The sequence below is a fragment of the Brachypodium distachyon genome, chromosome 3 (assembly GCF_000005505.3).
Source record: "Brachypodium distachyon strain Bd21 chromosome 3, Brachypodium_distachyon_v3.0, whole genome shotgun sequence".
NCBI lineage: Eukaryota > Viridiplantae > Streptophyta > Magnoliopsida > Poales > Poaceae > Brachypodium > Brachypodium distachyon.
This window is the reverse complement of record NC_016133.3, coordinates 49478725-49498971: the sequence shown is the minus strand read 5'-3', so window position 1 is coordinate 49498971 and position 20247 is coordinate 49478725. Positions and strand designations below refer to the sequence as shown.

The 20247-nt window shown below is 45.4% G+C and overlaps 3 protein-coding genes, 1 long non-coding RNA gene and 1 other non-coding gene across 13 annotated transcripts; 2 read left to right on the top strand and 3 right to left on the bottom strand.

Annotated features, from left to right (window-relative positions):
• The first annotated feature begins 4958 nt into the window (after window positions 1–4958).
• LOC100831752 (cyclin-F2-2) lies at window positions 4959–6011 on the top strand. The gene has a single exon (XM_003572651.1). It carries the CDS (start codon window positions 4959–4961, stop codon window positions 6009–6011), a length of 1053 nt encoding a protein of 350 aa, XP_003572699.1.
• Window positions 6012–9187: 3176 nt separating this feature from the next.
• TRNAS-AGA lies at window positions 9188–9269 on the bottom strand. Its single transcript has one exon. It is a non-coding gene; the product is annotated as a tRNA-Ser (tRNA).
• A 1432-nt stretch (window positions 9270–10701) lies between these two features.
• LOC100831449 (BAG-associated GRAM protein 1) lies at window positions 10702–17587 on the top strand. Of its 9 annotated transcripts, none has more exons than XR_002964864.1 (17): window positions 10702–11146; window positions 11253–11327; window positions 11426–11523; window positions 11610–11685; window positions 12803–12931; window positions 13054–13097; window positions 13150–13288; window positions 13389–13505; window positions 13925–13954; window positions 14032–14134; window positions 14716–14822; window positions 15015–15068; window positions 15155–15259; window positions 15454–15600; window positions 15704–16355; window positions 16441–16502; window positions 16980–17003. XR_002964864.1 is itself a non-coding variant. In XM_014901015.2 (17 exons), the coding sequence occupies exons 1-17, from the start codon at window positions 10865–10867 to the stop codon at window positions 17018–17020; spliced, it is 1914 nt and encodes a 637-aa protein (XP_014756501.1). In that variant the 5' UTR covers window positions 10704–10864; the 3' UTR covers window positions 17021–17587. The 9 variants fall into 9 exon arrangements, 2 of the variants coding, with proteins under 2 accessions (XP_014756501.1, XP_014756497.1); XR_002964862.1 differs by having other exon boundaries at window positions 10704–11146; window positions 14716–15068; window positions 15704–15757; window positions 15839–16355; XM_014901015.2 differs by having other exon boundaries at window positions 10704–11146; window positions 14716–15068; window positions 15704–15757; window positions 16292–16355; window positions 16985–17587.
• Window positions 12287–12809, bottom strand: LOC106866536. Its single transcript, XR_001406983.2, has 2 exons — window positions 12653–12809; window positions 12287–12567 (listed from the first exon to the last, which is right to left on the bottom strand). It is a non-coding gene; the product is annotated as an uncharacterized LOC106866536 (long non-coding RNA).
• On the bottom strand, window positions 16673–20212 carry LOC100843188. Its single transcript, XM_014901018.2, has 4 exons — window positions 19945–20212; window positions 18487–19436; window positions 17573–17765; window positions 16673–17304 (listed from the first exon to the last, which is right to left on the bottom strand). The coding sequence occupies exons 1-3, from the start codon at window positions 20012–20014 to the stop codon at window positions 17607–17609; spliced, it is 1179 nt and encodes a 392-aa protein (XP_014756504.1). The 5' UTR covers window positions 20015–20212; the 3' UTR covers window positions 16673–17304; window positions 17573–17606.
• Between the last annotated feature and the right edge of the window lie 35 nt (window positions 20213–20247).

Here is a 20247-nt window from a genome sequence, read left to right as displayed (position 1 = left end):
ATTTCACACGCAGCCCAAACGAGCATGCAGTGTACAAGAGCTCTGGTGAGTCAGTACTCATTGTTGGCGTGTACGTTGATGATCTGATAATCAACGGCTCAAGCACTGAAGATATCGAGGTGTTCAAGACAGAGCTGAAGCTCAAGTTCGAGATGAGTGATCTTGGTCTCTTGAGTTACTACCTTGGGATCAAGGTTGTGCAAGCTGGAGGCACGATCACTCTCTGTCAAGGTGCATATGCTGAGAAGATCTTGGAATCATCAGGAATGAAGGGGTGCAACACCTGCAGCATACGCATTGAGAACCGGCTGAAACTGACGAAGGCAGGTTCAGGAGATGCCGTGGACGCCACACGGTATAGGAGCATTGTTGGGAGCCTGCGATACTTATGCAACACGAGGCCAGACATCACCTTTGCAGTCGGCATCGTGAGCAGGTTTCATGGAAGCTCCAAACGGGCAGCACTGGGCTGCTGTCAAGCAAATTCTGCGTTATGTCAGTGGCACCATCAGGTACGGCTGTTGTTATAAGTATGGTGGTGCACAAAAGGCTGAGCTTGTTGGGTTCAGTGATAGTGATCTTGCTGGGGATCTTGATGATCGCAAGAGCACAAGTGGAGTGGCATTTTTGCTGAACTCCAACGTTGTGTCATGGACGTCGCAGAAGCAAAGGGTAGTTGCTCTTTCGTCTTGTGAGGCAGAATACATTGCAGCGGTGTCGGCTGCGTGTCATGGAGTCTGGATGGCAAGGCTCCCGGGAGAGTTGCTCGGCGCTGCACCAAGTCCAGTGAAGTTGCACGTCGACAACAAATCGGCGATTGCTCTCAGCAAGAACCCGGTTCACCACGAGCGGAGTAAGCATATCGATACTCGTTTTCACTATATCCGCTCATGTATTGAGGATGGCATGGTGGAAGTCGACCACATTGGCACTGACGGACAGCTAGCTGATATCCTCACCAAGGCACTGGGCAAAGTCAAGTTCGTGGAGATGAGACTGAAGCTTGGTTTCGTGGAGATCATCCCTCGTCAGGTTTAGGGGGAGATTTGTTGGCCAGGACTTAAACCTGCCGAGGCACTACTGAGGGATCCTGGCCGCAGCGAGAAACTCGGAGCGCATGCGATATGGGTGAGCTTCGAGAGTATCTTTTCTGTTTTCAGTTAGCAAATAAAACGGCCACGTAGCGTGAGTTCTGTTCACGTTGTGGACTCGATCTAGCGTAGACTTTGCTTATCGTTGCATGTAGTTCGGCAGTGTGTTAGCGGCATGGGATGGCACTCCAGTAGGCGACGCATTGCTGCCGGTTTTGTAGCTAATCGTGAACCAGTTCTGTTGAGATGTAACGGCTGGTATAAATAAAGGAGAAAGAAGAAAAGTAGCAAGTCGTACGCTACGCAAAATTACTGAGTCCCTTGACTACTTCGTGTGTGAGTCAGAGAGCTCCTGGCGAGATTTCTAACAGAGGTGCCAAAAACACCATCGAGATCGGCTCGATAGCGACATACTCTTACTGTTCCAAAATGTAACAAGTCTTAGATTTGTACAGTGTCAAACTTATTAAACTTTGAACAAGTCTTAGATTTGTAGTGACGTCGATATGTATAAGAATCTATACAAACTTGATCACTTTAAAAAGTTTGATTTATTACAAAGTTAGACTTGTTTATAGTAACAGAGACAGTATTAATAATAATTTATCCAAGGGTTGGGCAAATACTAGTACTAGACCGGTCATGTTAATCGTGTACGTCAGGACACGGCGCAATTGCCAGACGCTAGACGGGCGGTGCCGATGTCCTCTCCAACCACAACCCCATCGAGTAAGGGCGGTGCCGATGTTGTATGAATTGCGAATGCAAGAATCAAGATGGTTTGGTTTTGGTTTCTGAATGTAAACTGCAGACACGGGTCCACACGAAATGAGCGGCTGCGCATTTTGGTTTCTGAATGTTTTATGCTTTGTGTCAGCGTGAAGTGTACATGTCCATTTTCTGAATAACTCTGACAGCTCGTTTGGCAACCAAGAATTCAGTTCATTTGATCAAAATGAAATGAACCCAATTTTTAATAGGATTTCATTTGGTTGAATTTGAATTCCGGGTTGAAAAATCATGTTTGTCTACCACATGAAATTGAGGAGTGAGAGACAATTCTAGAGAATTTTTTTTCTCGAACACACCGAGCGGCGTGTCATTTTCATTAAGAAGAAGGCTCAAGAAGCGCAAGTACAAAGGCGGCCCAGAGAGCAAAAGGCTCAAAAACAGCAAAGAAAGGAAAGCGAAAAGAAGAAAAAAACAGGATGGGCTCAAGGCCTCTACACAGGAGGGCTAGGTCCGGCATCGGGGGGCCGGGAGTGAAGGGGGAGGCGGTCGAGCCGGCGAGCGCCGGCGGCACGCCAAAAGTCCGCCTCCACGAAGATATCCTCGACGAGTCGAGCGACCACCGGAGAGGCCCCTTCGAAGACGCAAGTGTTACGAAGCTTCCAAATCCGCCAGAGGGAGAGATTGATTAGCGTCCTGACGGCCTTCACATTCCTCTGGAGCCTACGAGCCCCATTCGAAAGTCAACTGACCAGGCTTTCCGAGGGGCGAGGCAAGCAACAAAGAGCCCCAACTCTGGACAAGACGGCATGGAGAACCGCCTTCGAAAAGGAGCAGCCGAGGAGAAGATGGGCCATGGTTTCCGGCTCCTGATCACACAGAGGGCATTGCACATTGGAGGTAAGATTGCGACGCTCAAGGCGATCCGCTGTCCAACAGCGATTGGCACAAGCTAGCCAAACCTAGATACGACACTTCAGGGGCGACCAAAATTGCCAAATTTGCGACCAAGGGGCGAAGCTCGGGCGATTGGCATAGAAGTGAAGAAAGGCCGATTTAGCAGAGTAGACGCCCGCAGACGACCAGGTCCAACGAAGAACATCCTCCTGACCGGGAAGGAGGTTCACCGATGCAAGGGAATCAGCCAAGCGGAGGAATTCAGCCAAGCCTTGGGCATTCAGGGGGCCCGAAATGTCCTGAATCCAGGCACTCTCCGCAAGGCCGTCTGCCACAGTGCGGGAGCGGGAGGCCCGGTGACCAACGGCGGCAAAGACGACCGGGGCGAGGGACACGATCGATCGGCCATCGAGCCAATTGTCCGTCCAAAAGAAAGTAGAACAACCGTCTCCCACGATCGAGAAGCAAGCCGCACGAAAGAGGGAGAGAATTTGCCACCGAAACCGGATGTGGAAGGAGGCCCAAGGCTTATCAACCGCGGTGCGTTGGAGCCAAGGCCATCGAAGTTGAAGCGCGATGCTCACGAGGTTGGCATCCCGAACACCAAGACCCCCCAACCGGATTGGGAGGCAAACCTTGGCCCAAGCCACGGCACAATGGCCCCGCCGAGAGTCAGTCCGCCATTTCCAGAAGAAACTCTGTTGCTTTCGGTTGATGGCATCACCAAACCACTTGGGCGTGTCGATGGCCAGCAACGTGTGCGCAGGGATGGCAGAGAGGACCAACTTGACAAGCACAAGCCGACCCCCTCGTGAGAGCATCCTGACACGCCAGCCAGCAAGCTTGCGATCCCTCTTATCCAAGAGGGGCTGGAAGTCCTGGCGGCGGAGCTTAGAGATGGAGAGAGGGGCTCCTAGGTAGGGAATCGGGAACTCCTGCATTGGGCAAGCCAGGTAGTGAAGGACGACCTGAATCTCCTCAGGGGAGCAACGGATCGGGGTAGCCGAACTCTTGAGAATATTTGTGCGAAGGCCGGAGGCCTCACCAAAGATCTCAAGGAGGTCCAGCAAAGTGGTACAGTTCTCCACCCTGGGCCGCCACCACATCGTCCGCGTAGAAGGAGGCAAGGCACCCCAAGGTGGTGGAGCGGAATTGGGATAGGAGGCGCTCCCGAGAGGCCGCAAGGATGAGGCTGTTGAAAGCGTCCATCACGATGACAAAAAGCATGGGGGACAAGGGATCACCCTGTCTCAAGCCACGGTGATGAACCACCTCACGACTAAGACAACCATTGATAATAATCTGAGTGCTCGAGGTGGAGAGCAACAAACAGATCAAGTCGCACCACATACGACCAAAACCGAGGTGGCGTAGGAGATCCATGAGAAAAGCCCAGGAGACGCTAGTTATAGTGTGATTCTAAGGAATTTGAGATTGAATTCCAGTGGCTAATTCCTTGCCAACCAAACAAGTTGTTTTTTGAATTCAAAATGAATTCTATAATTCTATGTCCAAATGATGGGTGCCAAACTAGCTGTGAAAGAATTCATGATGACACGTGCCTATCTCGGTAAGCCATAGAGGTATATGTTTCTTTCACGGGGGTTCAGATCATGCAAGATTTAAAGACAAGTGAAAGTTCTATTAGCAGGTCTAAAATTATCAAACTCGCCAACGTGTATTTTGTGCAAACTACAAGCATGGTTAGTTTGCGAGGAAACAACATATCATCGGAAGCAGAAAACTACATCTTCTTAAGAAAAACAATCTGTTTTTTTCTAGCGGAAGAAAAACACTGTTGGTTTGCAAGAAATGGATTTGGAAATTTTATCTGTTGGTTCGCCCCTTTCTGTGCCGCGTGACCGCGTGAGCTTGCACCCAAGGAACTTGCCATAATCTTGTGCACCGGCCAGAAGGCACGCAGTTGTTCTGCCGCAGCCCAACTCCGGAGTTTTACGAATCCGAAAACTTGACGACGACAAACCACCTTAGCTAAGCTAAGCGCGTGGAAACCGTTAGCGTATGGTTTCAATCCGAATCCTACATTTGGTCGTGAATGGCAAATCATTACGAGAGCGACACGAGTTCCAATCCAAGCAACCCATGGAGGCATGATCGAGCACCCCGCTGATAAATATGCAGAACCCCTGCCCTGCCCTCCCTTCATCTTTCCTCTTGCAACTACGTACGCCACCTTCAGAACCCAACCAAAAGTCGATCGGCAGGGGATCGCTGGCTTTCATGGATCGCAGCGCCTTGGAGCTCCGCCGCGCCGCCTTCTCACACGGCGGCCGCGTTCAGCAAGAAGTGTTTGACGCATACCTCCGCTCCATCGGCGTTGTACTCCCTTCGCTTCCACCTGTCGAATTCGCTCCCGCCCCTGTCCATCACGCCGCCGACGCCAAGATCGAGCATACCGTCAAGCCCCGGGCGTCATGCGAGCTGTACGCTGCCGCGATGGGCGCTCGCCGTGCGCAGCGGGCTGTCGAGGTGCCCGTGCTCCCGGACCCCAAGATTGGCCACTCCAAGAACTCCAAGACGCGGCGGCGGCTGTGTCCGGATTACGAAGACGACATTGACGCCAACCTGAAGATGATGGAGAAGAACGCCGGGGAGCGGCCGTTGCCGGACTACCTGACGACGGTGCAGGGCGACAAGATAAGCCCGCTGACGCGCGGCGCCCTGGTCCTCTGGATGGACAAACTCGGCCGTCACTACAATCTCGCCCCCGGCACGCTCCACCTCGCCGTGGCGTGCATCGACCGGTTCCTGTCGGTGAGGACCGCGAGGAACTACCGCGCTTACGAGTTCCAGCTGCTGGGCGCCACGGCCGTCTTCACCGCCGCCAAGTACGAGGACCAGAGCACCCAGCATAAGCTGAACACGGCCGAGATCGCCAGGTACTGCGGGCTGGAGACGAGCGAGGAGGTGAGGGAGACGGAGCGAGACATGATGAAGGCGCTCGGGTTCCAGATCAGCGGCCCCACGGCCTATACCTTCGTCGGCCACTTCACCAGGTACTTCAGCCAAGGGAAGGAGGAGCTGCGGGTCCAGCGCTTGGCGCATCGCATCGCCGACCAGTCGCTGCTCAGCCACGTTTGCGTCGGCTTCCTGCCCTCCGTCGTCGCGTCGTCGGCCATCTTCCTGGCCAGGTTCGCGCTCAACCCGTCGGGCGTCTTGCCGTGGAACGCCGAGTTGCAGGAGCTGACGGGCTACGATTCCTTGGACTTGTCCAGCTGCGTGCAGATTATGTACTCCTTCTCGCAGTCCCTCATCTGTAACCCTCCTTTTTGATCTTGGTCTGAGTAGAGATTCAGAAGAACAGGAGAGTTTTGATGCAAGTAGATTGAGAGTGTGTAGAATCGTAGAATCTAGCAACTGCTCATTGTAATCTGACTCTGATTGTTTGAATATTATGCATATATTAATTGATGAATGATCCTGACAGCATGCTCTGTAGTTGGTAATCGGAGTACCGTAAAATATCTCTTTTAGAAGAACTTGAATCGTGAGATGGAAATGATGTTGATATGTACATTTGGGAGTTTTTGCAATATAACGAGACTCAATTCTGGCATTCTTTGTATAAATTGCCAATACAAGAACCAACCTTTTGAATTTTCTATGCAATGGTGTAAACTACTGACACGGGTCTGTACGAGATGCGCCTTTTGGTTTCTAAATGTTTTCTGCTTTGCTATCAGCCTGAAGTGTAGATGTCCATTTTCTGAACTCTGTATAAATTCACGATGACACGCACTGAGCTCTGTAAGCCATAGAAGCATCAATGTCTTTTCACGGGTTCAGATCATGCAGTAGTTAAAGACATGTGAAATTTCTGTTAGCTGGTCTAAAATCTATCAAACGTCCAAACTTATATTTTGTGCAAATCTGGAGTGGAAACTCCATCTTCTTAAGAGAAACAATCTGTTTGTTTCCTAGAACTGGATTTGGAAATTTCATCTTGGATTTTGGGTATTTCATGTCCAAACAACTTGGGTAGTTTTCGGGAGGAGGCGATCACCGATGCGCCTCTTTGCTGGTTGCTGGCAATTTGCTGACTTGAATTAAATAAATAAGTACTGGATTTCGGTCTGCAATTCTAATAGGCGTAATAAAAAATTGTTAGACTGCAGTATTTTTCTCCAGAGTGAAAGCCTTTGATATTCAGGTGACAAACTGGACAGATACCGTGCAAACGAGTACGCAGGCAACACATTTCTAGCAAGAATTGAGCACCAAGTTACCAAGCCACCTTAAAGAATGCATGGTCAGAGATAAATCTGAATTCTCTATGAACTGAACATCCAAAATCACACATTGCAACAATTGCAGATAAAATGCTTGGAGTGACACAAGAGACTGTATGATTATGACATGAACACCCCAACCCTAGTACGCTTTAGTTTGCCGTCACTTAATTTATTTCCAAAATGACCGAGACTGAACCGAATATCCAAACCCTAGTAAAGGCTTAGTTTGTCATCACTCGTAGTTTATTTCCAAAATGTCGGATAACCAATGGATTATTCTCAACCCTAGTAATGCTTTAGTTTGTCGTCAAACCGAATATCCGAATCCGAGTAACGGTTTAGTTTGTCATCACTCGTAATTTATTTCAAAATGTTTGGTTCCGAATGGAATATCCCCAACCCTACTAGCGCTTTAGTTTGTCGCCATTCGTAATTTATTTTCATAATGTCGGATACCGAATGGAGTATTCCTAACCCTAATAACGCCCCAGTTTGTCATCACTGGGATCTGTTTCCAGAATGATGAACAACGAATCAAATACCCCAAGTCCTCAACCCTAGTAACGCTTCACTTTGTCGCTACTCATAATTTGTTCCTAAAACGGCCGACACTAACCCTATTTCTGCATCACACATAATTTAGTACGGCAATAACATGACAGCGACGGCGACGGCGACAACAACAGCAGTTACACTGACAACGGAAGGCACCACCATACAGCGAGACAAGGGCTAACAAGCACACAACCAAACTAAAGAGGACCAAATTGAAGGGACTGCTCGCACCGAGAGCTTCATATACCTTCAAGCTTCAGCTACGCCCGCACAAACCGCTCGCTTCAGCTTCGTCTTCACTCTTCATCAGCAGCAGCATCAGGCAACGACATGAGGCAGAGCCTGCTGGCCCCCGGCGGCGTCCACATCCCTCGCGACAGCCACCTGTCGACGACCATGGCCTCCATCTGGTCCCTCTGGCGCGTGGCCAGCTCCTCCATCAGGATCCGCCGCCTCGCCGCATGGTACGCCACCGTGGGCCGCCCCCTGATCAGCGCCACCCAGTGCTCCCGCGCGGGCGGCGGCGTTGGAGCTGCCACCGTGGGGGACCGGTTGCGCACGGAATGGCCGCTGCTCCTCGTGGTCGTCGGCGTCGGCGCCACGGCGTCCACGTGGACGCCCATCAGGACGGTCTCGTAGGAGCACGCCGGGACGCAGCAGAAGCGCGCGGCCGCCCTCGCGACCGCCGCCTTCACTGAGGACGGCGCCCAGGGCCAGCAGCAGCGCGGCCTCCGGTCCGCCACGGCCGCCCGCGGCGGCGGCGGCACCACGTGGGGTTGAATCCACAGGTGCAGGCAGTCCAGCGCTCGCCCGTACCACGCCCGGCGCCTCCTCGCCGGCGCGTTGTTCCTGCATCAGAAAACGCCACGCACGGATAAACGAGACGAACACCATCAAACTGTCCGAAATCGACAGATCCTTTTCTTTTCAGAAGCGAAATTGCCACATCTGAGCACGCGATTTCGCACATATATGAATGGTCATGGCCCAAATTAGCACTAAAATCAGGACAAGTATTTAGAAACGGAGGGAGTATATACTAATTAGCTGTGATCTACTGTATATGGCCTTCAACTCCCACAAAAATTAAGAAACAAAATTTTTAAAAAGACAAGAGAGGAAACACGGTGATGTTCTGGTGTGTGTCTGCGTGGGATGGATGTACACCTCAGTTGCTGCCCGCGGTTGGAGCTCTCCCCCTCCTCCTGCTGCTTCATCGGGGATTCAAGAGAATTCTCCTGTGAGTAATCAAAGCCAGGGGGAATTAATCGATTTTCATGTTCCTAGTACCAGCGAATTCTCGTTCTCTATTTTCGATGGGCACCTGTTGATTTGCAATGTCTTGATTTATAAGTGCGGACGAGCAAAGGGATCGAACATTAATGTGTTTTTGTTTTGCATACACCATTAATTTGGCCCAGGATATGCATGGTATCTATGCAGCGTGTTCAACTTTGACGTCTGCGTGCGATATCCATCTGCGTAGGGAGGTGACTACTTAATACGAGCAGTCCGTTACATTGACAACCAAAGTACTGTGGCGATTTGCCTGAAGAAAAGAAGAGGAAATGTAATCAGTTACTGTACGTTTACGAAAGTCTGGATGGCTTGACAGGACAAGAAAATGCATGGGACTACAGAGTAGAACAAAGAAAAAACACGCGTGGTCGGCAGGATTCGAACCTGCGCGGGCAAAGCCCACATGATTTCTAGTCATGCCCGATAACCACTCCGGCACGACCACTTCGATGTTGCTAGACCCTACTAGAGATTAAAGATACGAATCGAGAAGTAATTATCCTGGGCCAAATTAATGAAAGCAGTGCCGACTGCATTTCGTCAAAAAAAAAAATTACTAATAGACTTAGTGAACATGTATTCTGAAGACTTTATTGCGATATAATTCTTACTTGTAAAGGTTACATTGGAGTTTTTCTATTTATGATCCAAAGCATTGTACGTTTGTGCCTGTAATAGATGTCCAGTTTGAATAAAGTTACAGGTGATTAAAAATATCCAACCATGTTTTCTTTTTAAGCTATACTGTTTTTATATTCAAAACATATATCGGTGCATTAGATAAATCTAAGTACTCGAGTATAAGCTGTAATTATGATTTTTTTAACAAATATATTTCATGTTGCTATCTTGTCTCTGAGTCAATTTAGTAAAAATAATAATTGAAATTTGATCTGGGAAGAATTTCTTAAGCTATGTGACTTCTGCTACTCCAAAGTACTCCTTCCGATTCAAAATAAGTGTCACAGTTTTGAACTGAGCCTAGTTCTTCAAAACCGCTACACTTATTTTAGATCTACTAAACTAACCTTCAAAGTCTCTGACGAAAGGCCGTGTTTGCAACCTTCCAATCATTGTGCCTTTCGGCTACCTCCCAAGCCGGGTGTGCTTTTTGATAGTCTCTGATCGAGTGCCATCACACCTACTCCGCTGGGTATTATATGGCATTAATTAAGAAAAATATATCATTTCTTAGTACTGCATAATGATCATCTCAATGATAATGGAGTTAGAAAAATAGTAGTAGTACTGAAAGAGTCGTTGACGTGTGGCTTGGAATGGATGAACCTAAGCGTACCGACGAAAGAAGAAAGAAACAGGACGGCGGCACGGCGTCATAAGGCTTCCTACACTACACTCATCTTTGAATTAACCCATGCTCAATGACACACAACAGTCTTACGCACACCGCAATTACAGACGGCAGAGACTCTAACGACCATGGGCAGATCTACTGCCAAAAAAGCAAATTATTCTAAGTATATGCTACACTTAGCCCTGGCTTATACAATCCTCACCGTCCAGAACACAAGATGGGTCGTGATTTGTCGAAATAATTTGGCCATTTGAGCGAGGACATTTTTAAAAAAGTTTCAAAATAAGTTAAAGTTTTGTCAAATAACAATAATCCTACAAAGTTTGGGGTTTCTAAAGATTTGGTCATTTGAGTGAGGACAAAAACAAATTGGCATTCAAAAGTACTAAAATCATTGTATTGTTATTTTGACAAAATGTAAACTTATGTTTTGCGTCCATGGTACATTGTGTAGAAGGTGGCTAGACGATCCGCCATGAGAGAGACATATGGATAAACGATGCACCGACTAAATATAACACCAAACCATCTTATGAATCGAAGAGAAACCGAATGAGTGGAACCTCGCTACCAACCGTATAATGCCATCCGTTGGCGTGGCTTATAAAGTGAGCAGAGCAGAGCAGAGCGTGATGGATGTGCACGCAGCAGTTGGCTTCCCTCGACTTAGCATTTCCGAAAATCCCGGCCGCAAGCAAGTGAACTGAGCGATCGATCCAGTGGTTATGATGGGCGCACAGTACTGCTCGTGGCTGCTGGGCTTCCTCCTGCCGTCGCTGTGGGAGGCGGAGGTCGCCGTGTCCGCCACGGCGCTTCTCGCCGCCACCGTCGCGCTCCTCCTCATCCTCGACCAGTCCGCGTCCAACGGCACCACCACCACCACACCAACAACCTCGTCGCCGCCTCCTTCCACTGCTAGAATCCACCACCGGGACGGGCGCCGCCGCCGGAGCAGCGCAAGGGGAAAGAAGGCGGCGGCCCCCGAGCTTCGATGGCACACCTGCGAGGTGAGAAGATCTCAATCTGGACGTGCATTGATCTGCAATTCTGCATTTTTCGTCTCAGATTAAATGGCACAGTGCGACTTGTTTCTCTGATCAACAACCCCTGCAGATCACTTCTCCTCCGGCTGATGGCTCTCCCCGTCGGGGCAGCAGCAGCACCACCACCAACACCTACGTGATCAAGGTAGTACATGTTCATGCATCGCAGTTCAATTCCAGCGCAGGCGCGCAGCAGAGAACAAGCAGCCTGAAGTCTGTCTTCTTACTCTGTTCTTGCGTCAGGTGGAGCTGGTGTCTGCCAAGTACCTCATCGGCGCCAACCTGAACGGAACCTCCGAACCTTACGCCGTCATCTCCCTCGGCGAGCAGAAACGCTTCAGGCGGGTCTTCTTCTTAATTCTAGTCTTCGTCGGAGTTAAATGGTTCTGCAGATAAACTGAGGCGCTGTTTAATTTTGCGCATGCAGTTCTATGGTGCCTAGCTCAAGAAACCCTTTGTGGGGGCAGGGATTCAACTTCCTAGCCAGAGAACTACCAGCTGAGGTATGATCTGTTTACGGTAAACACTTTGTCCAGTGCATTTCAAATTTTATACTCCTCTTTTTAGAACACAAGTTATTTTCTTTCCTTTTTTTAGAACAAGATACTTTCTTTTAGAAGAGTTGGGATATATAGTATACACCCATTCCCTTAATTCATTTTACCAGCTTATCATTGAGTGGTGGTGGGGGGAGCATGCTGCTCAAATAGCCCTCGTGCGTACCACTAAGAGACTAATCATGATGTCTCAGTTCAAAAATAAGAAAGAAAAAACATCGGAGACTCCACATAGTATACTGGGTTAACCCACTCTTTGATCCACAGTACCGTTCAAGTATTAATATCTCAAGCGTGAAAGAACAGCAATAAGGTATGGTGAAGTAGATCATACAAAAGGTCATCTCTCGAAAAAGAAGATTATACAAATGCTCTCCAAAGAAAGGCCCGGGGTGTATGCCAGCCTTGATCTGGTACAAAGCAATGCTTTTGCACTACTGTACTGCCACTATATTGCTAGTTTTCCCCATTAGAATCTTCAGAGAATGCACGGTATGCAGTACTGGCTTGCTGATGAACTTTCAGAAACTGTAGTAGAAAGTAGCACGATAAAAATTCGAAAGACAGCTTGCTTTGTCAGAATCATGTGGTTGAATATTCTTTTCTTCCCATCAAATTTCCCCGGAAAGATAGTGGTGCAAAATAATACAGCATAAATTACACCTGATTCAAGTTTTAAATGGTGAACTGAAGTACTGAACAATGACCTGCAGAAAGTAATCTAAAGTAGCAAGCAGCATGATCCATTTTGGGAGTACAGGGCGTCCATATGCCTGCATGCAGGTGCAGCATCATAGCGTCTCTGAAGCAACAATCCTTTCGCTGCTCCTGTCAATGATTAAAAAGTAAAAGATGTTACCTAGCGCAAAAGACATATCATCTTTATGGAAACTAAGTGGCCAAGTTTGAATACCTAGATTCATCTGTTAATCATGCTTCTTACCCAGAAGCTGGAACCGAGAAGTTTTCAGCGAAAATGTCGAGAAGATCAACTGTTCCGAATATTTCACGCCATAGACCTGCACATGCTTAAATGTGTGACATGTTTTTACTTATTGGATAGGTAACAGTAACAATCTACGACTGGGATAATGTATGCAAATGCAAAGTTATTGGATCTGTAACTGTAGCTATTCTCGGTGAAGATAAAACGGAATCTACTTGGTACGACCTGGACAGCAGATCTGGTCAGGTAGGATGTAAATTATCAATGAACGCATTCTTCATCGATCTCAGTGCTTCATCACACTTGCCCCATTTGTACACGTCCTTCAGCTTACACATGTATTTATGATACGAAAATTCTGGTTGCAGGTCTGCATGCGGATTAGCTCAATGGAAGTGTTTAATTCTGATAGGTAACATTGATTTATGAAAAAGAACAGTATTTCTGATGATAAACATCCTTAGTTCAATTTTTTTTTCCAGCTACTTCAATCAGCACACCAGAGTTGACTCCCAGAGAAAGATGACACTCAACAAGCAACGCTTGGCGATGATTGAAGACAGTGGTCCCCTGCAAGCTATGTTTGAATTTCCTCATGATGAAGTACTAATTCTCAACAAATGATTATTGCACAGAGTATTGTATTACTCATCTGAACTGACAGATTGCTAAAACATCCGAGAGCTGCCTCTTCTACTTCCAGATTGTTCAGCACAGTTATTCTTGTGCTCTGGAGAGGTGTTTCTTGCACTATGGGCGTATGTACATCTCCTCATGGCATCTGTGCTTCCACTCTAAAGTATTCGCCAAGCAATTGAACGTAAGTACATATTCTAAAATGGTTCCCTGTACAGTACTGATACTAGATAAAGAACTGGGGTCTTAATTATTCTGATTGAAGCTAGGTATATCGTATTAGACTCGTGTCTATATCTCTTCGAAGCCCAAACTGATACTTAAACGGTTTTAAATGATGAGTAAGGTTAAGAATCTCAACAACGTCAGAAAATTCGTAGGCTTAGTTAATTATTATTTTTGCCAAAGAGGTAGCTAATTAACTAACACAACTGGGGTAGTTGATTTACCTCAACAGCAAAAAGCGGAGGTATGGAAATATATTGACAAAGCAAGTTTAGACTTGTTTTCATAATTTCGTATTCCTTAATTGATTTTCAAGTTCCTTTTCTTTTATTTTGAGAACTTTGAGTTCCATTTCTAAGACCTGGCAATTCATTTTAGGTGATCATTCCATTACAAGATATAAATGAGGTAGACAACCTATGAAACTCTTAGTGTGACCTCCTTAGCACTTGCCTTTTATTGCCTGAGATGATTTCATCCTGCAGATAAAAAGGAGCCAGCATTCCCTTATCAACCCAGCTATTATTATATATCTTCACACAGGCGCGGGTGGCCATGGAGCGCCTCCTTTGTGCTGCCAACAAAATGGTAAGCTATTTTCCATCAGCAAAATTTTGGTGCACCTCCTTGCAGCCTAAATTGCAAAGAATACTTTACTAAGATTTATTAGATCACATGCCTAATCTGAAATTCAATTAGCAAGATTTCTGAAAATTTCGGAGATTAAATCACATGCCTTATTAGAAAATGTACTACTTCCTCCGTTCCATAAAATAAGGCGCCCACGCATTTCGAGGTCCAACTTGAACCATCAATTAGAGTAACAAAATGTGAATTATGTATTATAAATAGGTCCAACTTGAACCTATTTTTATAATACATAATTCACATTTTGTTATCTAATTGGTGGTCAAAGCAAAATCTTGAAATGCGTGCGTGCCTTATATTATGGAACGGAGGGAGTATTATGGATTCTATTTGCATGATTTCTGGAAATTTCAACATCAGTTTCAAGTTGATGTCCTCCTTCATGAGTAAATCTTTACTATTGAAGACAGTAAGAGCACAGCAAGTCTTAGAAATACAGATCTACAATGTTGCTTTCATTATTCCATGTTTGAAAACTATTTATAGAATTTTTGTCGAGCATCACAGGCTTAATTTTTTAGGAAGCTTCAGGTACAAGTTCACATCATTCTGGAACAGAAACCGTACATTTCGAGCTCTAGAGACTGCACTACAGATTTACCGAGCAAACTTAGAAGCGGAAAAGCAGGTATTCAGAAAGTATTCTTCTTGGATCCTTCCATTTACTTCTTGTGGAAAGTGGCAACTATCTGACCATCTGTACTCCTGCAAGCAGGTGAGAGCACATTCGCTTCAAGGACAAAATATGAATGTTAGTAGCAGAACATACAACATAAGGACAGAAGACAGAAACATTGAACGGGCTGTCACATTTGAACAGGCTACCACATTCCAACCTTTCATCAATGAACATGTTCTTGTAGATGTAACCAGTGTAAGCATCGCAGTATGGTTTATTAATTTCTAATGTGCATATTTATATTTCCTTTCCCTAATTTTCATTGTGGCATTATCTTTCAGAATACCTTCCCTGGTACACCTGAGAAGTTTTTCACTTTGATACTAGGTGACAATCCAATCTTCATTCAGCAGTACCGAGATGCGCGGAAAGATACAGATTTAAAAGTGTGTAATTTTTTAATTGCACTATCTACACGTCCTTCTCATTATCTCGATATTTTCACTCAGTTGACTGCTGACAGCATTAACATTTAGCTAGCAAAATTTAATAGATTTTCCTCAAAGGACAAAAATTTCACCCCAAGCACGCATCATGACAAAATTTAATAGATACAGCTTTGGTTTTTTTATTTCTCCAGATGAGTAAGTGGTATGCTTCAGATGAGTATGGTGGCAATGTTCGTGAAGTAACTTTCAGGTCGCTATGCCACAGTCCTTTATGTCCTACAGACACTGCGGTGACAGAATTGCAGCATACTTCTTTCTCAAAGGACAAAAGGAACTTGGTAAGGACAAAACATAACCGATAGGTTAACTGCCAATTAAGTTTTTTGGTGTCGTTCGTCCTTTAATGCAAACAACTAAACAAGTGTCCCTATCTGGTTTCAGATATATGAAACAAAGCAGCAAGCACACGATGTTCCATTTGGCTCTTATTTTGAGGTATTTGTGTATACGCACCTTCTACCGTATTCGACATCCATGATTCTGAGATATTGTAACATAAAATACTATCTTTTGAAGTGTTTGATAGAAGGAAGTGCGCCTAGCTCACTTGGGTGCGGTGGTGGATGTATAATCGCACCATTTGGGTCAAGCCCTCATGGACTCGAATCTGGGTTCCTATTTATATCACACTACGGGTCTTCCTTACAGTCTTCCCTACAACAAGTGCTTGAAAGATTAACTTGTCCCATCCTGGACATGATTTAATAACTTTACCCCCCCCCCCCCCTCCTCCTTTTTTGATGTCTTTTCAGTTAATTTTGTAGGTATATTTAGAACTTAAATATTTATGAGTTTTGTGATTAATATAGCATAATATAATCCAATAATGCTAGCAAACAGCAGACAAATTTCCACTTCAATATCTTTTTCTCCATGTCAGGCCACAAAACATTTGGTTTTGCTAGTAGATGCATAAATATTTTTCCCTGGAGGACAACTGTAGTTGATGCCTTAGTCTCACTGTTACAGATCCACTGTAGGTGGTCTCTACGAAAAACTTCTAGTTCCACATGTCAAGTGAATATAAAGATCGGTAAGTCAAATTCCTATTAAGTTTACAATTTAGCCAGCAAAAATTGTTTCAGATAATATAACATGTACCATTGTGCACATAATAGGTGTCAACATGAAGAAATGGTGCATTTTGCAATCAAAAATAAAATCTGGAGCAACTGATGAGGTATGCCACCCCATCCTATCTGTTTTATGGTCTCCTATCAAAGGAATAAGTGCTGGGCTGCTGGCAGCATTAGAGCACTGATAATTCACAAGCCTGTAACATAAGGAAAATGGAGGACATGGTTTCGAATCTAACCATTTGCACTGCTTCGTAAAATAATTGCATCAAAATTTGCAGCCTTCAGAAGTTATTTCATCTTAATTCAGCGTATAAGGGATCAATCTGATAACAGTCAATGCAAGAGCAGAATGTTGAGGCTTCAGCCAAGCTCTACAGTTGTCAGTCATCACTGTTTGAAAATTACTAAATTAGGAATATGAAGAAGATGATAAAAATGATTCCAAGTTGATTTGCACCACACAACTATCAATTATGTAAACCGTAAAACCACATAGGTAACCAGGAATTGTACTTTGATATCTCAAAAGGCAGTATTTGATGGTTTCTTCTTAACATGACCTGGACCTTCTGCTGCAGTACAGGAGAGAAGTTTGCAAGATTTTGCAGGCTGCATGTGATTATGCCCTCGCAGCTGAGCCAAACGGTCCATCTTGTGATGATATCGTGCTGACATCTTCAGCATGAAAAACTGCAGTAGAAAACCACCTGCATTGTTCCATGCACACAGACAAGGCTGCCTGTGCTTGAAAGCTACTCCACCAACCAAGTGAAGCCAGCAATGGTACTATGTCGACATCTCCACATGAAAAGTGGCAGTTGAAACTTGAAACGACCTAGAGTGTTCCATCCTCGCATACAAAATGCTTCTGGCCTAAAGTGTCGAGAAGAAGACAAATTTCTCCTGCAAAGTAGCATATCATTGTGAATAGCCCAACCTGAGCAGATGAGAGATGATCTGATCCACCTCATCACCGTAAAATCCATGTACTTAGTCTATGTTATAGAAGTGATAAGGCATCAATTACTTCAAATTATCAACTGAACGGAAAAGAAGCTAACTTATGTACACCCTATGGTCCTCTGTGTTTTGTACATGAACAACTGACAACAGGATGGTAAACTGTATGACAATGCTACAATAGTTATTTACATATAATAAAGTATGCCACCTGGTTTCCAGCAAAGCTGCAACCATGACAACAATCATTTCCTTGACCTAAAATCGCTCTCAAGTTTCTTCATCTTTGCCTCTTGTGCTTTGAGATCTTGTTCTAGTTTCTTGATCTTTGATTCCTGTTCCTTTGTTATCAGAGTGAGGGCCCTGACATCTAAAGCCCCAGCTAGTTCGTTCAGTGACTGGACCTGTAATAAGGTTGAGATGCATATTTCCTCTTGAATATTAGTCACCAGTTCTATACAGAATCAAATGATAATTATAAGCAGCAAGCCCCAGTAGGATTCGACAAGTACAACTTGGTGTAGAGAATATTACCCACACCTTGTGATGTATCTAATTATTAAACAAAGAGGTTTAGAAGATTCCTTTTAGACAGCGAATGTATTAATACAAGTATAAACTAGTTGGTTGGTTTTAAGATAAAAAAATGTGGGGAAAAACATTTGGTATCATGGTGCAAGGGCTCTGCAATCAGCCCACTTGTGATCTTCCTTTCTCTTGGAAGTCTCAATGAAATAAGATGCAGCTGTTGGCTACCACCAAGAATCTGTAACTGAACTAGTGAACTTACTCGCAGTTACCCCAACTTCGTAATCTTGTTTAAGCAATTCCAGCACATGGTACTAAAGCAGGGGCATATAACACAATTGGCTTATAATAAACCATGTGAACTCTATCATCAGTTGTACAATTACTTACTGCTTGTAGCTGTCGAGTTAAGTAACCATGTGAACTCTTTCATGAGTTAGGTAGTAAAAACAGGAAGGTAAGTTGAAAACAATTTTCCGATATTTCTTGGAACTTCTAATGATCACTTTAGTTCAAACCTTGCTTTCAAGGGCCAATTACAGATTCGATCATTCTAATAAGTACTAACGTTCTGTTTGAGGGGGGAAAAGTACTAACCTTCTCAAGGAGTTGCAGTCGCTGATCCATATCATTAACAAAAGTGTTCCGTCTTGTAATCACCTTGAGGATATACATCAGATGGATTTGTAGAAAACCCGAACAATGCTTATCGAGACAACATTGTGAAAAGGCTGTTTCGCAGCCCACTTCGTAAAAAGGGCAGTTAATAAGCTTCATAGGGCAGACTGTTGCACAATGTTTGTCCATCTCGCATCGCATAACATGTTGCTCACACAGCTGCTCACATGGTATTAGTTTGAATGGGCAGACAGTGCCATGCTCTTCCATATGAATAGCAGAACATGAAACTGCACATCCATCATTTACGCAGTTCACCATCCTAAATTTACACTGGCTTAAGTGCTCAGATAGCTTATCTGGCATGTCAAATCTCTCAGGGCAATGGAAAATGCATTTCGTGTCTATGCTCTTCAGAATAGTCTCTCCAGTCGCCTTCCGTTCATCCTGGGCCCAGAAGTTCTCCGTCTCCAACTTTTGCAAGAATTCTTTAATTTTGTTCAGGCGGCTTTCACTAGACAAAAACCCAGAGACATGGCTAAGGATATTCCTTTTTGAGGCCACAAAATCATCTATCAAGTCTGACATGAACTCCGTCGGCCTGGTGGATGCTTTTATTAATTGATCGGAATGATCCTCGCCCCCATTGATAGATTCACGAACAAGTGTTTCAGATCTCTGAATCAGGTACCCTGCTAGCTCGGCTCTCATGCCAACAGCTACAGATGCTGGGCTCTTAAATATATCACCAGTGGAGCTGTCCACTGAACCTGTGGCCAATCCATGAAGTAAGAGCTGTGTCATGCTATGTACAAGCTCTGTGTCACACAAATTGCACTGATAATTTAAGCTGTCTTCCTCTGGCGTGCATACAGGGTCGTCCATTGTAACCTCACAAGCAGTACGGTTCAAATAGGCATAGTCCAATCCTGAAAAAAAATGGGGGGGTTGAAGGATCAACAGATACTCACGCTTTTTTATTGGATACGCTCAAACATTCCAAGAAGGAGAATTCAAAATATCTTTAAAGTAGTGCAGCCTATACAAACTATGCAGACAAAAAAAATCTGACATGCGTCGCCACTCGAGTCAAACCACAACAGTTCAATAGTGGACCAGAAGTAGATTTTGTCAAAATGGAATATGAGCAGAAGCTTAAGGGTTCTGCATCACCCAGCCAGAAAGCATTTCCTATCTTTGCAATCAGTTTGAGGCTTTCAGCAATGCGGTTCATCAGACTTGTAACCAAATTTCAGCTACAGGACTAAGACATAATTAACCCCAAACGACAAAAATAATGATGGGTAGCTATTGCGCAATCAGGAACTGAATCAATAAGGTGCGCCGTAGCGCTCTTCCAATGAGTAACCAAATTCCAAGTACAGAACTATGGCCAATCGAACCCAAATGAACAAAATGTTGAATCGGTGGCTATACCGCAATACGGAGCTGGATCAATATTGACCCTCGACGGTCCAAGCACTACGCCATCTGGCGGATTAGCCATGCCACGCCGACCATGCACATAAAGCCTCCGACGGCGCGAACCAACCAGGGGTGGAGCCACTGCCGAGGATCCACCAGAAATCGGAGGCACAAGTTCCGGAGCCGAGGGAAGGGCTCACCGCCGGTAGGGAAACGATCGGCGCGGCCCGTGCAGCGCGTTGAAGAGACCCTCGGAGCAGAAACCGGAGCAGTTGGGGCTACGAGGACGCCACCCGTGCTCCTGGAACCGGGTTT